Source organism: Leptonychotes weddellii, chromosome 11 (assembly GCF_054177405.1).
Source record: "Leptonychotes weddellii isolate Sample4059 chromosome 11, ASM5417740v2, whole genome shotgun sequence".
In the NCBI taxonomy this organism is placed as follows: Eukaryota; Metazoa; Chordata; class Mammalia; order Carnivora; family Phocidae; genus Leptonychotes; species Leptonychotes weddellii.
The window spans coordinates 40,205,267-40,225,372 of record NC_138379.1 but is presented as its reverse complement, the minus strand read 5'-3'; the positions used below and the strand labels follow the sequence as shown (position 1 = coordinate 40,225,372).

General features: G+C 42.3%; 1 protein-coding gene across 5 annotated transcripts in view; it reads right to left on the bottom strand.

The window, feature by feature from the left end:
- LOC115937903 (uncharacterized) overlaps window positions 1-20,106 on the bottom strand; it is a 176,446-nt gene that overhangs the window by 125,075 nt on the left and 31,265 nt on the right. The window contains exon 4 of one of the 5 annotated variants that reach the window (XM_081798609.1): window positions 4,799-6,011. The exons of the other annotated variants lie outside the window; for them this stretch is intronic. Within the exon in view, the coding sequence (XP_081654735.1) occupies window positions 5,904-6,011 (108 nt within the window). The 3' untranslated portion in view covers window positions 4,799-5,903. Of the gene's footprint in view, window positions 1-4,798; window positions 6,012-20,106 lie in introns of those variants that run through there. 5 annotated transcript variants of the gene reach the window in all.

Sequence of the window (20,106 nt, the reverse complement as noted above, 5' to 3'; positions counted from 1 at the left end):
AACTGTAAATAATGCTACTAGAAACATAGGGGTGCGTGTATCCCTTTGAATTAGTCTTTTTGTAGTCTTTAATACTCAGAAATGCGATTACCGGATCGTAGGGTAGTTCTATTTTTAACTTTTTGAGGAACTTCCATACTGTTTTCCACAGTGTACTCTGTGGGAATGCACCGGTTTTCATTCCCACCAACAGTGCACAAGAGTTCCCTTTTCTCTATATCCTTGCCATCATCTGTTGTTTCTTGTGTCTTTGATTTTAGCCATTCTGACAGGTGTGAGGTGATATCTTATTGTAGTTTTTTTTTAAGATTTTATTTATTATTTTGCCAGAGAGAGAGAGAGCACAAGCAAGGGGAGTGGCAGGCAGAGGGAGAAGCAGGCTCCCACCTGAGCAAGGAACCCAGTGTGGGACTCAATCCCAGGACCCTGGGATCATGACCTGAGCCAAAAGGCAGACGCTTAACTGACTGAGCCACCCAGGCATCCTCTTATTGTAGTTTTGATTTGCATTTCCCTGATGGTAAGTGATGATGAACATCTTCTCATATGTCTGTTGGCCATCTGGATGTCTTCTTTGGAGAAATATCTGGTCATGGCTTCTGTCCATTTTTAAATTGGATTATTTGGTTTTGGGTGTTGAGTTGTGTAAGTTCTTTATATATTTTGGTTACTAATCCTTTATCAGGTATGTCATTTGCAAATATCTTCTCCCATTCCATAGGCTGCTTTTGAATTTCGTTAGTTGTTTCCTTTGCTTGCAGAAGTCTTTTATTTTGATGAAGTCCTAATAATTTATTTTTGCTTTAGTTTCCCTTGCCTGAGGAGACATGGCTAGAAAAAGGTTGCTATGGCTGAAGTCCAAGAGGTTACTGCCTGTGTTCTTTTCTAGGATTTTTATGGTTTCAGGTCTCCTATTTAGGTCTTTAATCCATTTTGAATTTATTCTTGTGTATGGTGTAAGAAAGTGGTCCAGTTTCATTCATCTGCATGTTGCTGTCCCATTTTCCTAACACCATTTGTTGAAGAGATTGGCTTTTTTCCATTGGATATTCTCTCCTGCTTTGTCGAAGATTAATTGACCATAGAGTTGTTGGTTTATTTCTGGGTTTTCTATTCTGCTCCATTGACCTATGTGTCTGTTTTTTGTGCCAGTACCACACTGTTTTGATACTACAACTTTGCAACATAACTTGAAGTCCAGAATTGTGATGCCTCCAGCTTTGTCTTTCTTTCTCAAGACTGCTATAGCTATTTGGGGTCTTTTGTGGTTTCACACAAGTTTTAGAATTATTCGTTCTAGTTCTGTGAAAAGTGGTTGGTATTTTGATAGGGATTGCATTAAATGTGTAGATTGCTTTGAGTAGTATAGATATTTTAATAGTACTTGTTCTTCCAATCCATGAGCATGGAATGTCTTACCATTTCTTTGTGTTGTCTTCAATTTCTTTCATTGGCGTTTTACAGTTTTCAGAGTACCGGTATTTCACCTCTTTGCCAAACTAATTTCTTATGTCAAGATAATTTGTTGTGTTTTTGTTTTTCTTTCCATTTCAGCTATGGCCTCCCTTCCCTGAAGGCCAAGGTCTAGTCTCAATGGTGAGAAGGGCAACAGAATAAACAAGGGAATTGGGTAGGAACAACACCAGCAGAAATCAGTCACTACCTCATTTGTTCATTTGTATACCAAATAAGTAAGTGCAAATCACAGACAAGTTCAGGTGAAGACAAGTCATTTGAAATATCACAGGAGTTCAAGTAGAGTATCAAGTCATGGACACCAAAGTAGGGAAAAGCTATTGGTAGAAACTCCACACCATAGTAGACATCAAGAAAAACAGCCAAGGAAGAGAATATCAATAGAAAGTTCCATGCTGTGGCAGGAGTGTAGGACTCACTGGAAGGCAAAGTAAAACTGGGGCTCATTACACATGTGCAAAGGCAGGCCAGATGAATTAACACTATGGCCCTGGCTTCCTATTTCCACATGCTCATGACTCAACCATGCTGGGACCATACTTTTTTTTCTTAATGCAGCATATTTATAAACCACTGCTAAGATCTGCTTTCCTCCACCAAATGGAACATAAACCAGTGCTTACTGAATTTTTATTAATTTTGCTACATTTACATGTCTTAGGGATGCTTTGGTCATATAATTATAGATACTAAATTTGTTATTACACCACCTTCATCTGTTATAAGTCCTCTCCCTGCAGTGATTCAGCTCTTTAACAGAGCCACTCCTTATGTTTTGAAGGTTTCAGTAATTAGAGCCAAGCATTTCAGGTATTAATGTATTTATCAGTCCTACATCAATAGGATAGAAGATGGAAGCAAAGCCACACAAGCTCACAAGGTCCAACACATAAAAGGATACAATATGATCCTCTCGCCCTTCTAAGGCACCCTCCTATAAGTAGTTGAGGTTCTTCCTCTTTTTTCTTCTCTCCCCATATTGGTCCTTAAGTACTTGTCCACTTTTCCTAACTTGGGTCTAATGACTGTGCACCCCCATTTTCAAGCTGGATCAGATGCCACTTCCCTGTGCTCCATGATGCATCATACATCTTTCTGTCACTGTATGTCCAATTATTTTAAAACTCCCTGTTTATTAGTTTCACAGGACTGTGAACTCCTATAAGGAGGGACTAGGTTTTTTAGTCCCTTTTCTGTCTCATTCATCTCTATATCCCAAGGACCAGCCTAGCACAGGGTCTAGCACAGATTAGACTTCAGGAATATATAGTAATGGTCAAAGAACACTTGAAAGTAACTGCAGTGTTGCATTTCCTAGTCTAAACATCTGGACCCTGTGGGGATCTCCCTACTACAGCTGTCAGAATCTCCTAGTGATTTCCTGCGGTTGGTCTTCACCCATTACCCTGACCATGGACTGAATCTCCCATGTGCTCACATGGTCCTAGTATTGACCTGGACTTGTTTCTGCTCATCCATGAGTCTCAAGGCCCTAGAAGAAATATCTGGAGAGGAGGAAAGGGGAATTATTTGAGTAAGTACAGCCTCAAACACCAGAGACAAGCTGTGGAAGAGTAAACATCCTCCATCTAAAAATTGATGTGCAAAGCACTCTGAAGCAAGTGTGAGGTGCTGTCTGGGTCAAGGATGATCATTACCTCTGCCGTCTGGACCACTGGAGACAGGATCCATGACCCCAGTGCATCTTTTCCATCTTTGACATATATTATTCTATGAATTTTTGATGTTTCAATCTGTGTACTTTGAGGAGAATAGTGGTGATTACAAAAGAGTACTTTCCATTCTCCTGGGGGTGTGATAGATGACTGGCTCCCGAGCATGTCTGCAGCAGGGAGAAGCCGAGGAAGCATTACACTAGCTGTGAGCTGTTCTTACATATTCCTCTTTTGAAAGGCAGACAAAATCCTTTCAAGATAGAAAACAATGGGTTTGCCTCTTCCCTATGTTGGCAATTATCCTTAGGCTGCTCTGTTTCATACAGTTATGGAGTGGTTATTTCGGATTAAAGGAGCAATTGAATCTGTATCAAAAATAAGTTTGAGATTCCTCGCCTCCCTGACAAACATGTTATTACTGCCTTTGCAAAGAGGCATTTACCTGTCTGTCAGAAATATACTTTGTTTTCATTTCATGTGAAATCTCTTTACTTCTGAAGACGTATCTCTGGAATAAAATGAATGCTTCTGACAGACATTTCCCAAGGGAAAGCATGAGCCTTCACCCTACTCAAGGGGTCCTGGCCCTTAAGCAGCACCATTTTGTTGATGGAACACTGTCATGGCCCTGTGTGCTTTAAAAACAGAACCTCGTGGATTTCATTCATTGCCAAGGTCTCTGCCGCTGCCCTCATTCACAGGTTATTTAAGAGATTCCTTTCTGAACACTCTCCCTAGTTCTTCCTGAAATAAGTACTTTGCATTTAAAGGGGGAAGGTGTTGTAGCTCTGTGACTGTGGAGTCCCTACCTAATTAAAATCCTGGGACATGGGCTCTCTCCTCTTTCTTAAATATGCTCAGAGTTAGCAGCACACCATCCTCTGGGGTGAGTCATCCAGTTTCTAGGCTTTCATCTCTTGCACACGATGAAAACCTGAAGAGTGTGTGGCCAAGAGCCAGCTCTAATATTAGTGATAATACCTTTCTAGAGCTTTGGGTTTGCAGACCACTTTCACATCTACTACCTCTCTGGAGACTTTAAACAGTCCTGGGAAGTTGATGTTTTCCACTTTCCAGATCTGAAAGTGAAGACCTCGTAAAGAGAAGGGTCTTGCTAAAGTCAAAGAACTCTATGGACGGTCTAATCCAGTTCTCTTGAGTAGATATCCCAGGCTGCTTACATTGCCAAATAAAAGCCATTACCAATTAGACTAAAAGGTATGGGACTGGGGCTTGGCTCCAGGTATATGTTGGGCAGCCCACAGTTTCCTGGGGAACTCTAACGAGCAGGCAGGGCTGAGAACAGTTGCTTTCCCCCACACAGCCCTGCCCCGGACCCCAGCTCTGTGCTCAGGGATGAGAATGGAGGTAATGACTTTTCACATAGGATGACACTGGGATGTGTGTGTGTGATTTTATTTCAGAGTTTCTCAACCTCCGCTCCGTTGACATCTGAGGCCAGATAAGTCTTTTTTGTGATGGCTGTCCTATGTATCGTAGAGTGTTTGGCAGCATCCCTGGCCTCAATCCATTAATGCCAGCAGCAACTCCCTCTCCCCCAGTTATGACAGCCAAAAATGTTTCCAAATATTCCCAACTGTCTCCAAGGGAACAAAACCATCCATCCCCAGTTGGCAACTACTGTTTTGTCTCTCCTTAACTGTGGGCTACTTGAAGGCCAGGGCTCTACTGTACTTACCCCTGTAATCCACAAACCTGGCAGCACGCAGTAGAGACCTTTCAATTCACAGTGACCATTTAAATTGACCTGTTATTCCCAGGAGTGATCCTCTAAGTGTTTGTACTTCACAGCCCTAGTCCTTTGGCCATTGTTTATTAGACAAAAGGTAGATACTAATTCAAAATCAATGAGTCAGATTCTCTCTCCTGTTGCAACTGAGACTGATAGACCCAACATCAGCATGGTGTTGCTCTTTTGCACAGATGAGCTCCCAACTCATCAAGAGCAGCCTCTTGCACCTATCACATGAACTGAGATGCAAAGAAAGCCAGTCTTCGAAGAAATAAGAATGAAACAGATGTTCAAGCAGAGACTAGGGGCCAGATGAGAGCACCTCTGGGTTCATGATGGCTTTTTAGATATTGCCTGATTTTTCCAGTCCCCTCCTGAGGCCTGGTTGCATTCTTATCCTTTGGTTCTATAAAACTTCCCTCCATCTTTATGACAAACACACTCTTTGCATGTAAAACAGCTTGAATTGGATTCTGACACTTGTAATCAAAGAAACCTTATGAATACATGAGATCCGGCACTGGGGAGATATGCAACAAATTTCATTTAATTAATTGATCAATTAACGAATGCACCAGCAGCCCAAGACAAGAGGTGGTGAGAGTAGCAAGCTCTCCAAAAGCAGTGGCAGCAGTACCACCAGCCACCTGAGGTCCACTGGAATGGAAAACTGGCTCATGCCTCTAGCCTGTGCCCAGCCCCGCCTAGAAGCAAAGGTTGATCCAGACACTGGGAGAGAAAGAGTTTGGTGCTAGAGTGAGATGTGCAGTAATAAAACCTGATAGGGTGTTGACAAGAATCCAGGCCTCTGGGATTCTAATTCAAACCACTGAGTCTTTCCAAGTTGGGCCCAGCCTGGGATAATAGGGTTCCAACTGGCTTGCAGAGAATCTAATTACTCACTCAGTCACAACTGCTGCTCCTAAAGCATTTCAAGGAGATTCGCAATTCCCAGACATCCACATCACAAGGCAATTTTGTTCCCAGATCCCCAAGAGTCAACCAGGATGAGCTGAGATTCCTCCTCGACGTGGGTCTACAGCAGACTTGGATTCAAGGAAAGCTCTTCTGGCTCTCCTCTGGGTACACCAGGATGGCATTTTGCTCTAAAAGATAAAAGGTACATAGGAAGAGGGCCAGGCTGAGGTCCTATGTGACACCAAGGGAAAGCAAATGCCCCCCTCACGAGGCCAGAAAAGAGAGACAAGAAGGTCCCTGAATTGAAGGATAAGCAGAAGAGTCTGGTGGAAGGACTGGTTCCAAAAGAATTGAAAGCAAATTCTCAAAGAGATATTTACACACCCATATTCATAGCAGCATTACCCACAATAGCCAAAAGGTAGAAAGAAGCCAAATGTCTATCAGCAGATGAAGTAATAAACAAATGCGGCACATGAACACACACACACACACACACACACACACACACCACAGGATGAAACATCACTCCACCTTAACAAGGAATGAGATTCTGGTACATACTACAGTATGAATGAACCTTGAGGACATAATACTAAGCCAATACCAAAAGACAAATGCTGTATGATTCCTCTTATATAAGGTACCTATAATAGTCAAATTCATAGAAACAAAGTAAATGGTGGTTGTCAGGGACTGGGAAGAGGTGGTAATCGAGGGCTGTTGTTTAAAGGATAAAGTTTCAGTCTTGCAAGATGAAAAGAGTTCTGGAGATTGGTTGTACAACAATGTGAATGTAATTGACAGTACTTAATTGTACATTCAAAACAGCGAAAACAGGGCGCCTGGGTGGCTCAGTTGGTTAAGCGACTGCCTTCGGCTCAGGTCATGATCCTGGAGTCCCGGGATCGAGTCCCGCATCGGGCTCCCTGCTCAGCAGGGAGTCTGCTTCTCCCTCTGACCCTCCTCCCTCTCATGCTCTCTGTCTCTCATTCTCTCTCTCTCAAATAAATAAATAAAATCTTCAATAAAAAAAAACAAAACAGCGAAGACAGTAAATTTTATGTTACGTGTCTTTTACTACGGTGCTTTTTAAAAACAACTGTAATAAATTAAATTGAATTTAAATAAAAAATTAAAAACAAAAAAACAAAAAAATAAATAAATAAAAAATAAAAAGAATTAAAAAACTGCAATGGCCGAGTGCATCACCAACCTGCCAAGGCTAGGGAAAGTGGACAACCAACATTTGTTCACAGAGCAGATAGCTTTTTGTGAATAGCTCATTGCATAAGGCAAACAACTGCCAGTTCAAAGTTTGAGGCAAGGGACTTTGCCTGGGTAGCTTTCTTGGACAATGTTTCCCTGGAAAACCTCTGAGGCATTTGTACAGCACATTTCTGTGTCTACTCTTGCTAATCTATTGTACCATCTAGGGATATCTGGGGAAGCCATGATACAAAGGCAACCTGAAGAGGGTACCTAATCCTTTCCATCAGCCTTGTGGGTGTGGACTATCCCTGCCACCAGAGGATCGTAGGAGTTGGGGTTGCAGAGCAGAGAACAGACAGATAAGAGAACTTTGAAACTGTTAGTGTTGGAAACTGCAGGGTATCAAGGTAGATGCTATCATTGCTCTATATCAAAGAGATAAATTTTGGTGGCTTGAAAGAGAAACCTGTAAGGAAAGTGGATGGTCAGGAAGAAAATGCCTCCTTGGTAAATACTATCATTCAGACTCATGATGGTGGGCAACCATTGGAATAAATCATCACCCACAGTCGCACTGAACCTTAGGCAGGAGGATCCCTCTAGGAACTGAACAGGCTAAACTTTCCTTTGCTCAGTCTTCCTGGACAGCCCCATAAGAGTGAGCCACTCCTTCCTGGGGACCCTAGTGCTTCCAAATGTTCTAATTCAACTGCATCTGGTCTTGTCAGGCTCTCCCAGATGCAGACAATAGACATGAGACCTATATAGGTTTGCTGTGGGAATGAACCAGTGAAGGACATAGGTCCTGATAGGGCAGGGTTTCAGCCCCCTACTCCAGGCACTATGAAGGGGATTATTCCAGCTGACCCCAGAGAAAGTCTGAGGGTCTATAATGCAATTTTGAAATAAGAATTTCTAGTGTGGCAAATGATCTATAAAATTTGGCATCTCCAGTCCCAGCATCAAAGCCTAAGGAAGAAATCACTGAGCCATGCATGGCATAGGAAGTCTGCAGCTTCCAAAAGAACTTTGTCTTCAGGGGCACCTGGGTGGCTCAGTTGGTTAAACATCCAACTCTTTGATTTCATCTCAGGTCATGATCTCATGGTTGTGAGATCAAGCCCTACACCAGACTCCACACTCAGCATGGAGTCTGCTTGAGATTTTTTCTCTCCCTCTCCCTCTGCCCCTCCCCCATTCACTCACAAACTCTCTCTTTCAAAATAAATAAATAAATAAAATCTTTAAAAAATAAAAAAGAATTATGTCTTTGGCCTTTTTTTCTTCATTCTGCAGTATTACTTGAGTAAGTACGTGGCACATGTGCTAGATGCTAGGAAACCAAGGGTGAAAAGTAGAGAAGGTCCTTGATGTCATGGTGCTTAGATTCTAAGTGGGAAACACATTTTCTCATTGAAATGGAACTGAATGTAGGACACAGATGCCCAATACCATTACACAGGGGCTCACAGTCCCCTTTAGGTCTTCAACAAATATATCTGAACCTGAGTACTGTGCCTTTTTATAAAAGGGTTATAGTAGAACCACACTCTGAGAAGCATCAAGCGTTCCTATTAATGAAGACATGAAGATTCTACACTCTTTCCCAAGGGTCTAGCTTTCTAACACAGCATCTAGGAGCCCTTCCTAGGGATAAAAGTTGAGTCTCTCATCCTGATGCACAAAGAAGCTGATCTTCTCATAAGACCAATCACAATAAGGCCATATGTCACAAAAAGGCAATGACTTTTAGAGTCAGACAGCTTGATTCCACCACTTACTGACTGTGTGAACTTGACCCTCTCTGTACCTCAGCTTCCCTGTGTGTAAAATGAAAATAATCCCAATCTCCCAGAGTTTCTAAGTACATCAAAAGAGGTCCCATATTTAAATCACTTGCACCAAACCTAGCATATGAGACTCTTGGCAAATTTCGGTGGCTTCCGCTCCTCCCCTGGGCTGTCTCTCCCTTCTCTCACCCCCTGACCTGGACCCCATATGGTCCTCAGAATCCTAGTCAGGCTTCCTTCCCCTACCAGGGTGGTACCAGTTTTATCCAAACTCCCATTTCCCCAATTTTTGTCCTCAGGTAGCTAGCAGGACCTGAAGTATCCTTAGGATCACTGTCTGAGTCCCCATCGCTTACTCGTAGACCCAACATCTAGGGAGGAATCACCTAGGGGAGGATTCAGGGGTGTGGAACCCTACCGGGTAAGGGAATATTGGGAATAAGAAGACATTCAGAAACCCCCAGGAAGAGGGCCACCCATCCCACAGGCACAATAGGACAGCCCTTTAAGTATGAAGCAAAAACTCAAAATCTTTCCACTTATAGGCCAAAGAGATCGATTTACCCTGAATGTCCCCTCTCCCATCTTCCTTCTTCCGAGACAGCACTTGAGGGTAGATGAGCTGCCTATTTGTACAGTAGTGCCTCCCAGTTTTATTGCAAATTAAACATGCACACATTATAAACAAACAATAGATGTCTCTAGAGCAAATAGACAGCTTTCAGACCCCTCATAAATTCTTCAAGAGGAGCTCTTTGCAGTTTATAGCCTCAATACAATTTTGAGTGAGTTACAGCCCTGTGTGGGATGTCAGGAAGGAGACTGCTCACTTAGGGGGGTTTATATGAGACTCTCCACTCTCCTGTGTTGCTCCAAACTTCTCCAGCATTGGAGTGTGGTGGAGGTGTAGTCCCGTACTGGCCCATCCTCTCCTTCTCTCCCTGCCTTGTGATTTCTTATAAGATTCTCTTTCTCTAACAAGCTCAGAATTCACCCCTGCTCACCAAATACCAGAATTCTGGGACGAGGGAAATTGTCTCCAGGAACCCACTCTTCCTTAAAGTCTTACGTGGGGAGACCAAAAAGGTTGAGAAACTTACGGGTAAGCAGCAGAGCCAAGACTAGAACACAGCTCTTCTGACTCCCAGCCCAGTGCTTTTCCTAACACACTGTGGGCTCCAGGAACCTGACATAAATAAAAGCACTTTTAAGTGTATGTAATACACAAAACTCCAGATGATCATATGCTGTAAAGGGCAAGAAATCAGAGAAAGAAGCTAAAAGGTAGTTGTAGGAGACAGAGTCATAATGTCAAAACCAAAATCAGGAGCCAAATGGAAGGAGCAGAATGGGACCTGTGTGTGGCCAGCTTCTTATTCCTGAGGGAGAATATAGAAGACACATAGACATGCAGGACCAATCCCAAGCAGGGAGATGGACAGGAAGCATGGGGATTTCTAGTACTGAATCTGGTAACAAGTTTGCACTTAGAACATTCCTCTTTTCTATGGTATGGGTTTAGTGCCTTTTTAGGATCTCTATCTAACACCAACTCTTTGTTCTGGGTCTTAAAGCAAGTCAACAGAGGCACCATTCAAGTAGGTCCTAGACTCAAGTGGGCTCTGGCAGGCCCTAGGAGAATGCCTTGTCCCACATAGCAAATGGTGTCTTGGTGTTTCCAGTAGGCTTCATGTGACCCTGACCAGGGGAGTCTCCAACTGAGATATGTGCTGGGATATTAGCCCTTGCCCTACCATATTCAAATAAGGAAACAGAGGCCCAGAAAGGCCAGCTTACTGAAAATGATATAGCTGGTAACCAGAGCCAGAAAACTCCTTATTCCACCCTAAGCTTCCCCATAAACTACCCCCTGGCACTCCTGCCTTCCTAAACAACAGTGTTATAGGTGACATTGTTTTCTAGTCAATTAAACTTTACTTTTTGAAAACGTTGTCAGTGTCATGATGCCCCTTGAAATTGTCAAAACTCTAGAAGACCTCTCTCCAACCCTCACGTGCTTGAGCCTGAGGAGTGAGAGAAAGCAGGCAGTGGTAGAGAGCAACAGGTCAAGGTGAGTGATGTTGCCACGGCCTCGTGGCTTCCCAGCCCTTCCCTGTGCTTCTTGTGGGATTGTCTCTTACGGAAAGTAGGAAGTACCATAAAGATAGCTTCTTTTTCTCTCCTCGTCTTCTCTGTGTGTATTCCCCTTTTACTCTAGACAGCTAAGACTATCTTTCCTAAAGGAAATAATCCATAACACTATAAAACATAAAAAGAAAAGGTTCTAAATGTTCAAAAAGAGGGGAAGAATCAAGAAAATCATGTTGTATTCATTAGGTCAATAATATGTAGCTGTTATAAGTGACATTTATGACATCTATAACATGGGAAAATGCAGTCTGCAGAGTCTTCAGTACAGAATGGTCACAACTATGTGAGAACTGGAAATAGAATTCTATATAGGGAAAAGGCTGGATAGAAATATACCTAAATACTAACCATGGGTTATCAGAGTGGTAAGACTATGAGACATTATCAGTGGCTGAATGTTCGTGTCCCTCCGCCCAAATTTGTATGTTGAGATCCTAACCCCCCAGGTATTGCTACTAGAAGGTAGGGGCCTTTAGTAGATGTTTAGATCATGAAGGCAGATCCCTCTCACGAATGGGATTAGTGCCCTTTTAAAAGAGAGCCCAGAGAGCTCTCTCACTCCTTCTGCCATGTGAGGACATAGTGAGAGCACAGCTGTCTATGAGCCAGGAAGCAGGCTCTCACCAGACACTAAATCAACGAATGCCTTGATCTTAGACTTTCCGGCTTCCAGAACTGTGAGAAATAAATGTTTCCTGTTTAAGCCACTCAGGCTATGATATTTCTGTTATAGTAGCCCATACTTTTCCCCTACTTTCTGTTTCTCTGGCTTTCAATTTTTTAATAATAATATAAATTTTGTAACAGAAAAAAAGGTAAACTTTTTTAAAAGTTGCCTTTCCAAATCATGCCAAAATTTCAGAGAAAATAGTGTAGAGTGGTTAAGACTCAGGTTCACTCACACGAGTCAGAATGGCTAAAATGAACAAGTCAGGAAACAACAAATGTTGGTGAGGATGAGGAGAAAGGGAAACCCTTTTACACTGCTGGTGGGAATGCAAACTGGTAGAGCCACTCTGGAAAACAGTATAGAGGTTCCTCAAAAAATGAAAAACAGAGCTATCCTACGACCCACCAATTGCACTACAAGGTATTTACCCAAAGGATATAAACATAGTGATCCGAAGGGGCACCTGCACCCCAATGTTTATAGCAGCAATGTCTACAATAGCCAAACTATGGAAAGAGCCCAGATGTTCATCAACAGATGAATGGATAAGGAAGATGTGGTGTGTATATATAATGGAATATTACTCAGCTATCAAAAAAATGAAGTCTTACCATTTGCAACAATGTGGATGGAACTGGAGGGTATTATTATGCTAAGCAAAGCAAGTCAATCAGAGAAAGACAATTATCATATGATTTCACTCATAGATGGAAATTAAGAAACAAAACAGAGGATCATAGGGAAAGGGAGGGAAAACTGAATGAGGAGTAATCAGAGAGGAGCAAACCGTGAGAGACTCTTAACTATAGGAAACAAACTGAGGGTTGCTGGAGGGGAGGTGGGTGAGGGGATGGGGTAACTGGGTGATGGACATTAAGGAAAGCACGTGATGTAATGAGCACTGCGTTTTATATGCAACTGATGAATCACTGAACTCTACCTATGAAACTAATAATATACTATATGTTAATTAATTGAATTTAAATTTAAAAATTAAAAAAAAGACCAGGTTCAAATAGTTTGAACCCCAAGGTTAATTGTTAATTGTTTTATCCCTCTGTGCCTCCATATCCTCTTTTGTAGAGTTTGGATAAAAACAACACCTAATTCATATTATCATTGTGAGAATTACATAAGTTTGAAAAGCACCTCTCCCAATACCTGGCACATAGTAGATGCTTCATAAATGTTAGCAATTACTATTGGTTGTCATTATTGCTATTGTTGCTAAGCCCAGCACCTGAGCTGGTGGTCAGGGTGCATATGGGATCCAGAAAGCCTGGGTCCTCCCTCTGGGTGGACTGGACCCCAAGGATGGTAAATGAAGGTGGCAATGTTAGAGGGAACTTTGAGCTTTTCAAGTCCTAAAGAGCTACCAGATAGTCTGCAGGGAAAGGAAGTTCCGATGTAAAGGACATTGGTCAGTTAGTCAAGCCACCATTCTGCTTCCCCCTATGAGTTTTTCTGGCTCTAGACCTTCTCCAGACAGAATTGCCCTTTCTAGGGGTCTCACTGTGAATGAATTTTCCCAAGGAAAAAGACTCCCAAGTTATTTCCCAGATTTATATGTGTTCTTTTTATTGAAACCTAAATTCTTACATTATAAGGAATGTTCCTGCTGCCAAAAGCATTCATCAATAAATGATGAGAGACAGGATAACCACAGAATTCCAAATAGCAATTGAGTTTCTCTGAGGAACATGACTATTACATGTCCAAGAAGTTCTGCTAGCTACTTAGCATTAAGGATATGTGACTGGAAAAAGTATTAGTAATTTTTCTAAAGTAACATATTTTCTTAGAATAAATGAATGGATTCCCTTTATTCAGGTCCTTAAAATACTATCTGAGCAAGTTCTAGCCCACCACATCTCTGTTCTGAGAACTGTATTGTTCATTTACCGATAGTCTTGGATTATTAGGTGCATACAAGACACTCCATGGAGGAAGACCCTCTTTGCTGCTTACAGACTTTAAGTATGAAACTGGTATCCAGAGTGAAGATGAAATTGGAGAATTTCTACCAATAAACCCCCTTAGCAATGCCCATGGGGGCCTGTGGAACTGAAAGTCACTGTTTGCAAAGATATGTTGATAACATACTGTTAGTTTAAAATAAGTATGAGTCCACTGGACCCAGTATTTTCTGCCATTTTTTTTAAGCTTATGATAAGATCAGTCCAAATTAGCATGCCTTCCTTTAGAGGTTTCCAGGACACTTTGTGCATATGTCCATCAGTGGCACTCCCACACGTCATCAGGCTGATCAGTCCCTGTGGGGAAACTGAGGGAGCTCAGCACCAGAGAACAAAGGCTGGACATATGCACTCCTTGTTTTGTTTCCACGTGGCAGTATCTCCTGATACATACCCCTACACTTCTACCCATTTCCAGAGCTGGTGGAGTAAATAGTTATAAACAGTAGAATCCGTTGTATGAATGCAGGTTTAGTGAATACAGAGATGTGTTTTCCCCCAATTTATCCTCTGCCTTTGGCAATAAAATCTGACTGCATCTGAAGGAGATTTTCATAGTTTTATAAAGAAAGGCAGCTTATAGCATGAAAAGCTTATAGCTTTTCAGAGAAAAGAGAAAAACTGAAGCCAGGTTAAAAAATCTCTCTCATATCCTTTACAAGAAACAAACTATCCTATCCATGCCCAGGGTATTCAATATTTGCAGCAGGGAATCCTTCTAGTAGCTGATGTTTTCATTTCCACAGTGACTGACACATCTCAGTAGCACAGTGAAGGCCTTTCTTCTGGATTCCTTTCCAGCATTATCATTATTATTACCATCACTGTTAGGTGTGGCACTAGTTTTGCCTAAAGCAACAAACCATCAAAAACTCAGCTTTTAAGGCTCCCCTAAGTTATCTGTACACCTGTAATGGATCTTATATTATCATTGTTGCATTTATATTTCCATCAGACTAGGACCCTCCAGAGATCTGAAAACTCCCTTCGCCTCTGTGAATAGGAAGGCATTCTAAGGCTCCATAGATTTCTCCCAGGCAAATGAAAATATTACTACCTGGAGAATTCAGACCCCAGTGTTGATTTTGCCTGAACTAACAAAAAGATTTCATTCTTCATTGCCTTTGATCTTCCCTCCAGCTATGAGAAATTCTATCCTACTGGAATGGAAACTTGGATGCAATGCATGGTAGACTCTCAGTAATGTGGGCCAGACAGCTGGCGGAGAAGTACTGTTGTGGGTAATGCTGTGAGCCCCTGGATGTAGGAAATGTGACTTACTAGCACCTAGGAAAGGATCCTTGAGTGCTTGCTGAATCTCAGTTAGTTCAAATGAAGAGGCCGGTTCTGACAAGAGCAACCAGATGGTCCAAGACTCAGAGTCTAACAGGTTCTGCATTGAGTTAGGCAAGGCCATTGGTGGAATATGATAGTGGAGGAGAGAGGACAGGGGGTGATGGAGTACTGATATGGAAGAAGTTGGCATTGAGGGACATGCATATATAGGTGATGGCAATTCTAGTGATCCATACATTCTTGGCAGGACTTAAGCAAGTAACTTGGGAAGGGGTGATTCAAGAAGGAGATATCAGTACCTCTCTATCACCATCCCCAACAGGGAGGGGAGAAACTGAATTGGGTGTAAATCCCAACCATAGAGATAGACTTTAAGTCAGGCCCCAATGATGGAGAGAGATGATAATACAAGGCAGGATAGCCAGATAACTACAGGGCAGAGGTTGAGGCAAATGCCCAATTCTGGCAAAGCCTAATACTAAGTCAGAAAGTACCAGGACTGGATAGCCCCTCATATAGGCAGAGCTCATCCTTGCCACTCAAACATCAAGTCTGGGCGTGTGACTTAACTCCAGGCCCCCCAGTGATGGGTGTCAGGCTACTAATGTAAGCTACATCTAGTCAAAAATGGCTAAGGGCTTTATGAGGTTCTGGATTGCAGATAAGAGAACCTGAGTGATGCTAATCCACCAACAGTGAAAAACCTATAGTTCTCCCTGACCAATTTCTACTAAGGCTTCAGAAACTACCAAGGGTAGTTAAGACTCAAATTAAACCAAAGCAGTACACTTTGGCAGAATACATATTAAAAGATGTCTTGGCCTGATTTTGTTGTTGTTGTTATTGGAAGGAAAAGAACAGGTTGTCCAATACCTTTTTCTAGGCAGCAAATCTAAGTTCTTGACTCCTTAAGAGTCTGGCACAAGATCTGGGGAGTTTGGTGAGTAGGCTGAATGTGTCCTGCTTTGGGGAATCTTGCCTGGCATGAGCTATGCTCCCTCAGGGTAACCAGGCAACTGGAAGATTTTATCAAGACTGCAAAGGCAAGAGAGCTGGCCAAGTTCCATAAATCAGTGCTCTGAGGAAAGGTATGTTGATGGCTTCTGGGAGTTGGTGAGGAGAGACAGGAGGAAAGGAACCACTCACAAAAACCATAACACAGAAAACAGAAGAAAGAGAGACAGAGGTCATAATGGGAAAAGGGAAGGAGACTTTTTCATTCAAGATCCAAGGTGCCCAGGGATAAATGACGGATGTGCCTTTTGTAGCCAACTGGAATCTAAAAAAGGACCCAGAGTCTCTACCCTTTTCTCCTTCCACCATCATCCACCTCTGGGTTTTTAAAGATTATATTCTATACCCATTGTATCAGTTAGAGTTCAACCAGGAAAAGAGACTCCTCCAGGTGTTCCAAATAGGGAAGGTTTTAATATAGGGAATAGACTCTCATGTAACCAACAGAATGATCTGAGCAAAGATCAGGGTAGCAGCTGCCAGAGTTCATGAAACCAAGAAGTGACCAGGAAAATGGCTGCCACCAATCTCCGCTGTCCACAGCTCAAATCAAGTGAAATGGGAGATTGCGCAGAGATGCTACAAAGCTCAAGAATTGGACAGAAACTACAATCTCAACTCTCTGTAGTAGGTGGTTCACAAGAAATCACTTGGAAGCTTCTGCAAACCTTACCTTTGCCTCCTTCCCATCTGCCTACAATTGTGCCAGAGAATAGTGACTTCTACCCTACCACCCTTTAATTTTCATGCGGGTTTACAGAATCTAGCCCAGAGCCATCCTGGTGAAGAATTCTGGGACATATATTTGCAGACTTCTCTGTAGGAATGATGCAATGATGAAGATCATGCAGAAGGGGAGGGGGGAGGGGGGATTGGTTAGCCCGGTGATGGGTATTGAGGAGGGCACGTACTGCATGGAACACTGGGTGTTATACGAAAACAATGGATCGTGGATCACCACATCAAAAACTAATGATGTATTGTATGGTGACTAACATAACATAATAAAATTTAAAAAAAAAAGATGATGCAGAAGCAGACAAAAAAGATGTGAAGTTAACATCAGACAATCTGGCATACCCATTGAGAATGGGAGTTTTGCCAGTTCCACCTGTTTATCTTCTGACGTATGACTTGTAGATCTGAAGTTTGTTATTGATTCTGTTTTGAGCCTATCTCCTTCCACAGGCTCGAACAATGGCGTTTGAGTACTTGAAATATGGTGAAGATTGCTAGTTTGTTTATTCACTCATTCCCTGAATATGTGCTGAGCTCTTACTAGGTGCCAGATGCTGATCCGGTTGCTGGGGATGGAGTGGTGAATAAGACAGACAAGGGCCCTGCCCTCACAGGCTTACACACTGATCAAAGAATGCCAGACAGTTATAAGGTGAACTAGTTGAACAGGGTATTTTCTTTTTCCCAACAGCTTTATTGAGGTATATTTTACATATCACAAAATTCACCCACTTTAAGTGTGCAATTCAGTAAGTTTTAGTAGATTTACTGAGTGATACAACAATCACCATAAATCAGTTTTAGAACACTTTCATCCACACAATAAGATCCTCCATGCCCATTTACAGTTAATCCCTGTTCCCACCCCAGCCTCAGTCCAACACGAATCTATTTTCTATCTGTATAAATTCACCTTCTCTGGACATTTCATATAAATGGAATCATACAGATAATTTCAATTTGGAATAAATATATGATTTAAATGAATCACCTAAATGTGTTAGAGTAACTAGGCAGTAGAGGGGTTCACCTTTATTTTGGATGGTAGGAGAAGGCCTTCTTGAGAAAGACTAACATTTGAACTGAGATACACCTTTTCAGTAAGTCAGGCATATATTACCAAGAATATGAGGTACAGACTGTGTTAATTGACATAAAATACACTAAATACATTAAAATACACCAACAGACTAAGATCATGGTTTGGCAATGATGTGAAGGTCACCTTACCTTCACAGTAATCATCTATGGCAGCAGTCATGCCCAAGGAGGGGGTGTTGTAAGGATCGGTGGGCTTCTAGAAGGGCACATTGTGACAGACAGAACTCAGGAAGAGGTTGGAAGACTCCATAGAAAGGGATAAAGGGCTCTGTTCTCTATCTAAAGAACAAAGTCCTCAGATTTCATTGACAACCATGCCCCAGCACCTACCAGAATACTCAGACATAAGAAGAGATGGAACCAAACAGAACATCTGCCTCCACTCCAGGAGCTAAGTCAGAATACAGCAAACTCAGCCCTCAAAGCAGTATGGGGAATGCAAGAGCTAAAACTCTGGAATTAGGCAGTCTTTCCAATACCAGTTCCTATACTTCTTTGCCATGTGATTTCAATTACTGTTTCCTCATCTGCAAAATGGTAATTAAAACTCTTATCTTGGTGGATCACTTTGAGGGTTAAATGTGATCACATAGGTAAGTGATCAATCCAGTGCCTAACCCATCATAAAGCCTCAATAAATATGATGTGTTATTTTGAAGGCAGGAGCAGCAGACTCAAGATTCAGGTAGACACAAGAAAACATGAGGTTAGACACTATTTGGTACATCAATTTTGACTGATTTAACTACTTAGCCACCACATTTACATAGAAAGACAGATACCAGTGCTGCTACCAGGCATAATTAAATAAAATGACTAGTGTCTCAGAAGCAGCCGATTCTGCAAACACAGGATCTTAGAGCACAGGGGGCCATGAAACTGAGAGCCCATACCCCACCCAGGGAATGCCCGAAAATCTTGGGGAGTCTACTGGGTATCTACTGAGATGGAATGGGGCTAGAGCCAATCTTATCTTAAGGGTAAGAAACCCAACACACATCAGGGTTAGGGCAGCTGTTGTGTTGCTATTATTAATTACTATTTGCTGCCATTCCCCCCACCCCGGCCCCAGCCCAATTTGGCAGATGAGAGAACTATTCGATAAGGCAGTTCAAGGCCTTAGGCAGACAAGGACATTGAAAGTTCAAGAAGCTGTGGGCCAGGAAAAGCTAAAAAATGAAGGTGGGGTGAGGTTGGAGGGGCAAAAACCTAGAGGTCCCATGACTGGGGATAGTCATCACCACATTCACTACATCTCTTCAAATTCCCTCCCAGGAATTTTTCTGAAAACAGAAATAAAAACCCTAAAAGGCGGCACCTGGATGGCTCAGTCGGTTAAGCATCTGCCTTTGGCTCAGGTCACGGATCCCAGGCTCCTGGAATCAAATCCCACATTGGGCTCTCTGCTCAGTGGGGAGTCTGCTTCTCCCTCTCCCTTTGCCTCTGTGTTCTCCCCCTCCCCTCAAATAAATTTTTTTTTAAAAAACCCTATTATATCAAAAAGTAATGATGTACTATGCCTTGGCTAATTGAATTTAAATTTAAAAATAATCGGGACTTACAAATGACACTACAGATAAAGGGCTGGTATCCAAGATCTATAAGTTCTCAAACAAGGGGCGCCTGGGTGGCTCAGTCGTTAAGTGTCTGCCTTCAGCTCAGGTCATGATCCCAGAGTCCTGGGATCAAGCACACACTGGGCTCCCTGCTCAGCGGGAAGCCTGCTTCTCCCTCTCCCGCTCCCCCGCTTGTGTTCCCTCTCTCACTGTGTCTCTCTCTGTCAAATAAATAAATAAAATCTTAAAAAAAAAAAAAAGAACTTCTCAAACTCAACACCCAAAAAACAAATAATCAAGTCAAAAAATGGGCAGAAGACATGAACAGACACTTCTCCAAAGAAGACATACAAATGGCTAACAGAAACATGAAAAAGTGTTCATCATCATTAGCCATCAGGGAAATTCAAATCATAACCACGTTGAGATACCACCTTACACCAGTTAGAATGGCAAAAATGGACAAGGCAAGAAACAACAAATGTTGAGAGGTTGTGGAGAAAGGGGAACCCTCTTACACTGTTGGTGGGAATGCAAGGTGGTACAGCCACTTTGGAAAACAGTGTGGAGGTGCCTCAAAAAATTAAAAATAGAGCTACCCTATGACGCAGCAATTGCACTCCTGGGTATTTACCCCAAAGACACAGACGTAGTGAAAAGAAGAGCCATGTGCACCCCAATGTTCATAGCAGCAATGTCCACAATAGCCAAACTGTGGAAAGAGCCAAGATGCCCTTCAACAGATGAATGGATAAAGAAGATGTGGTCCATATATACAA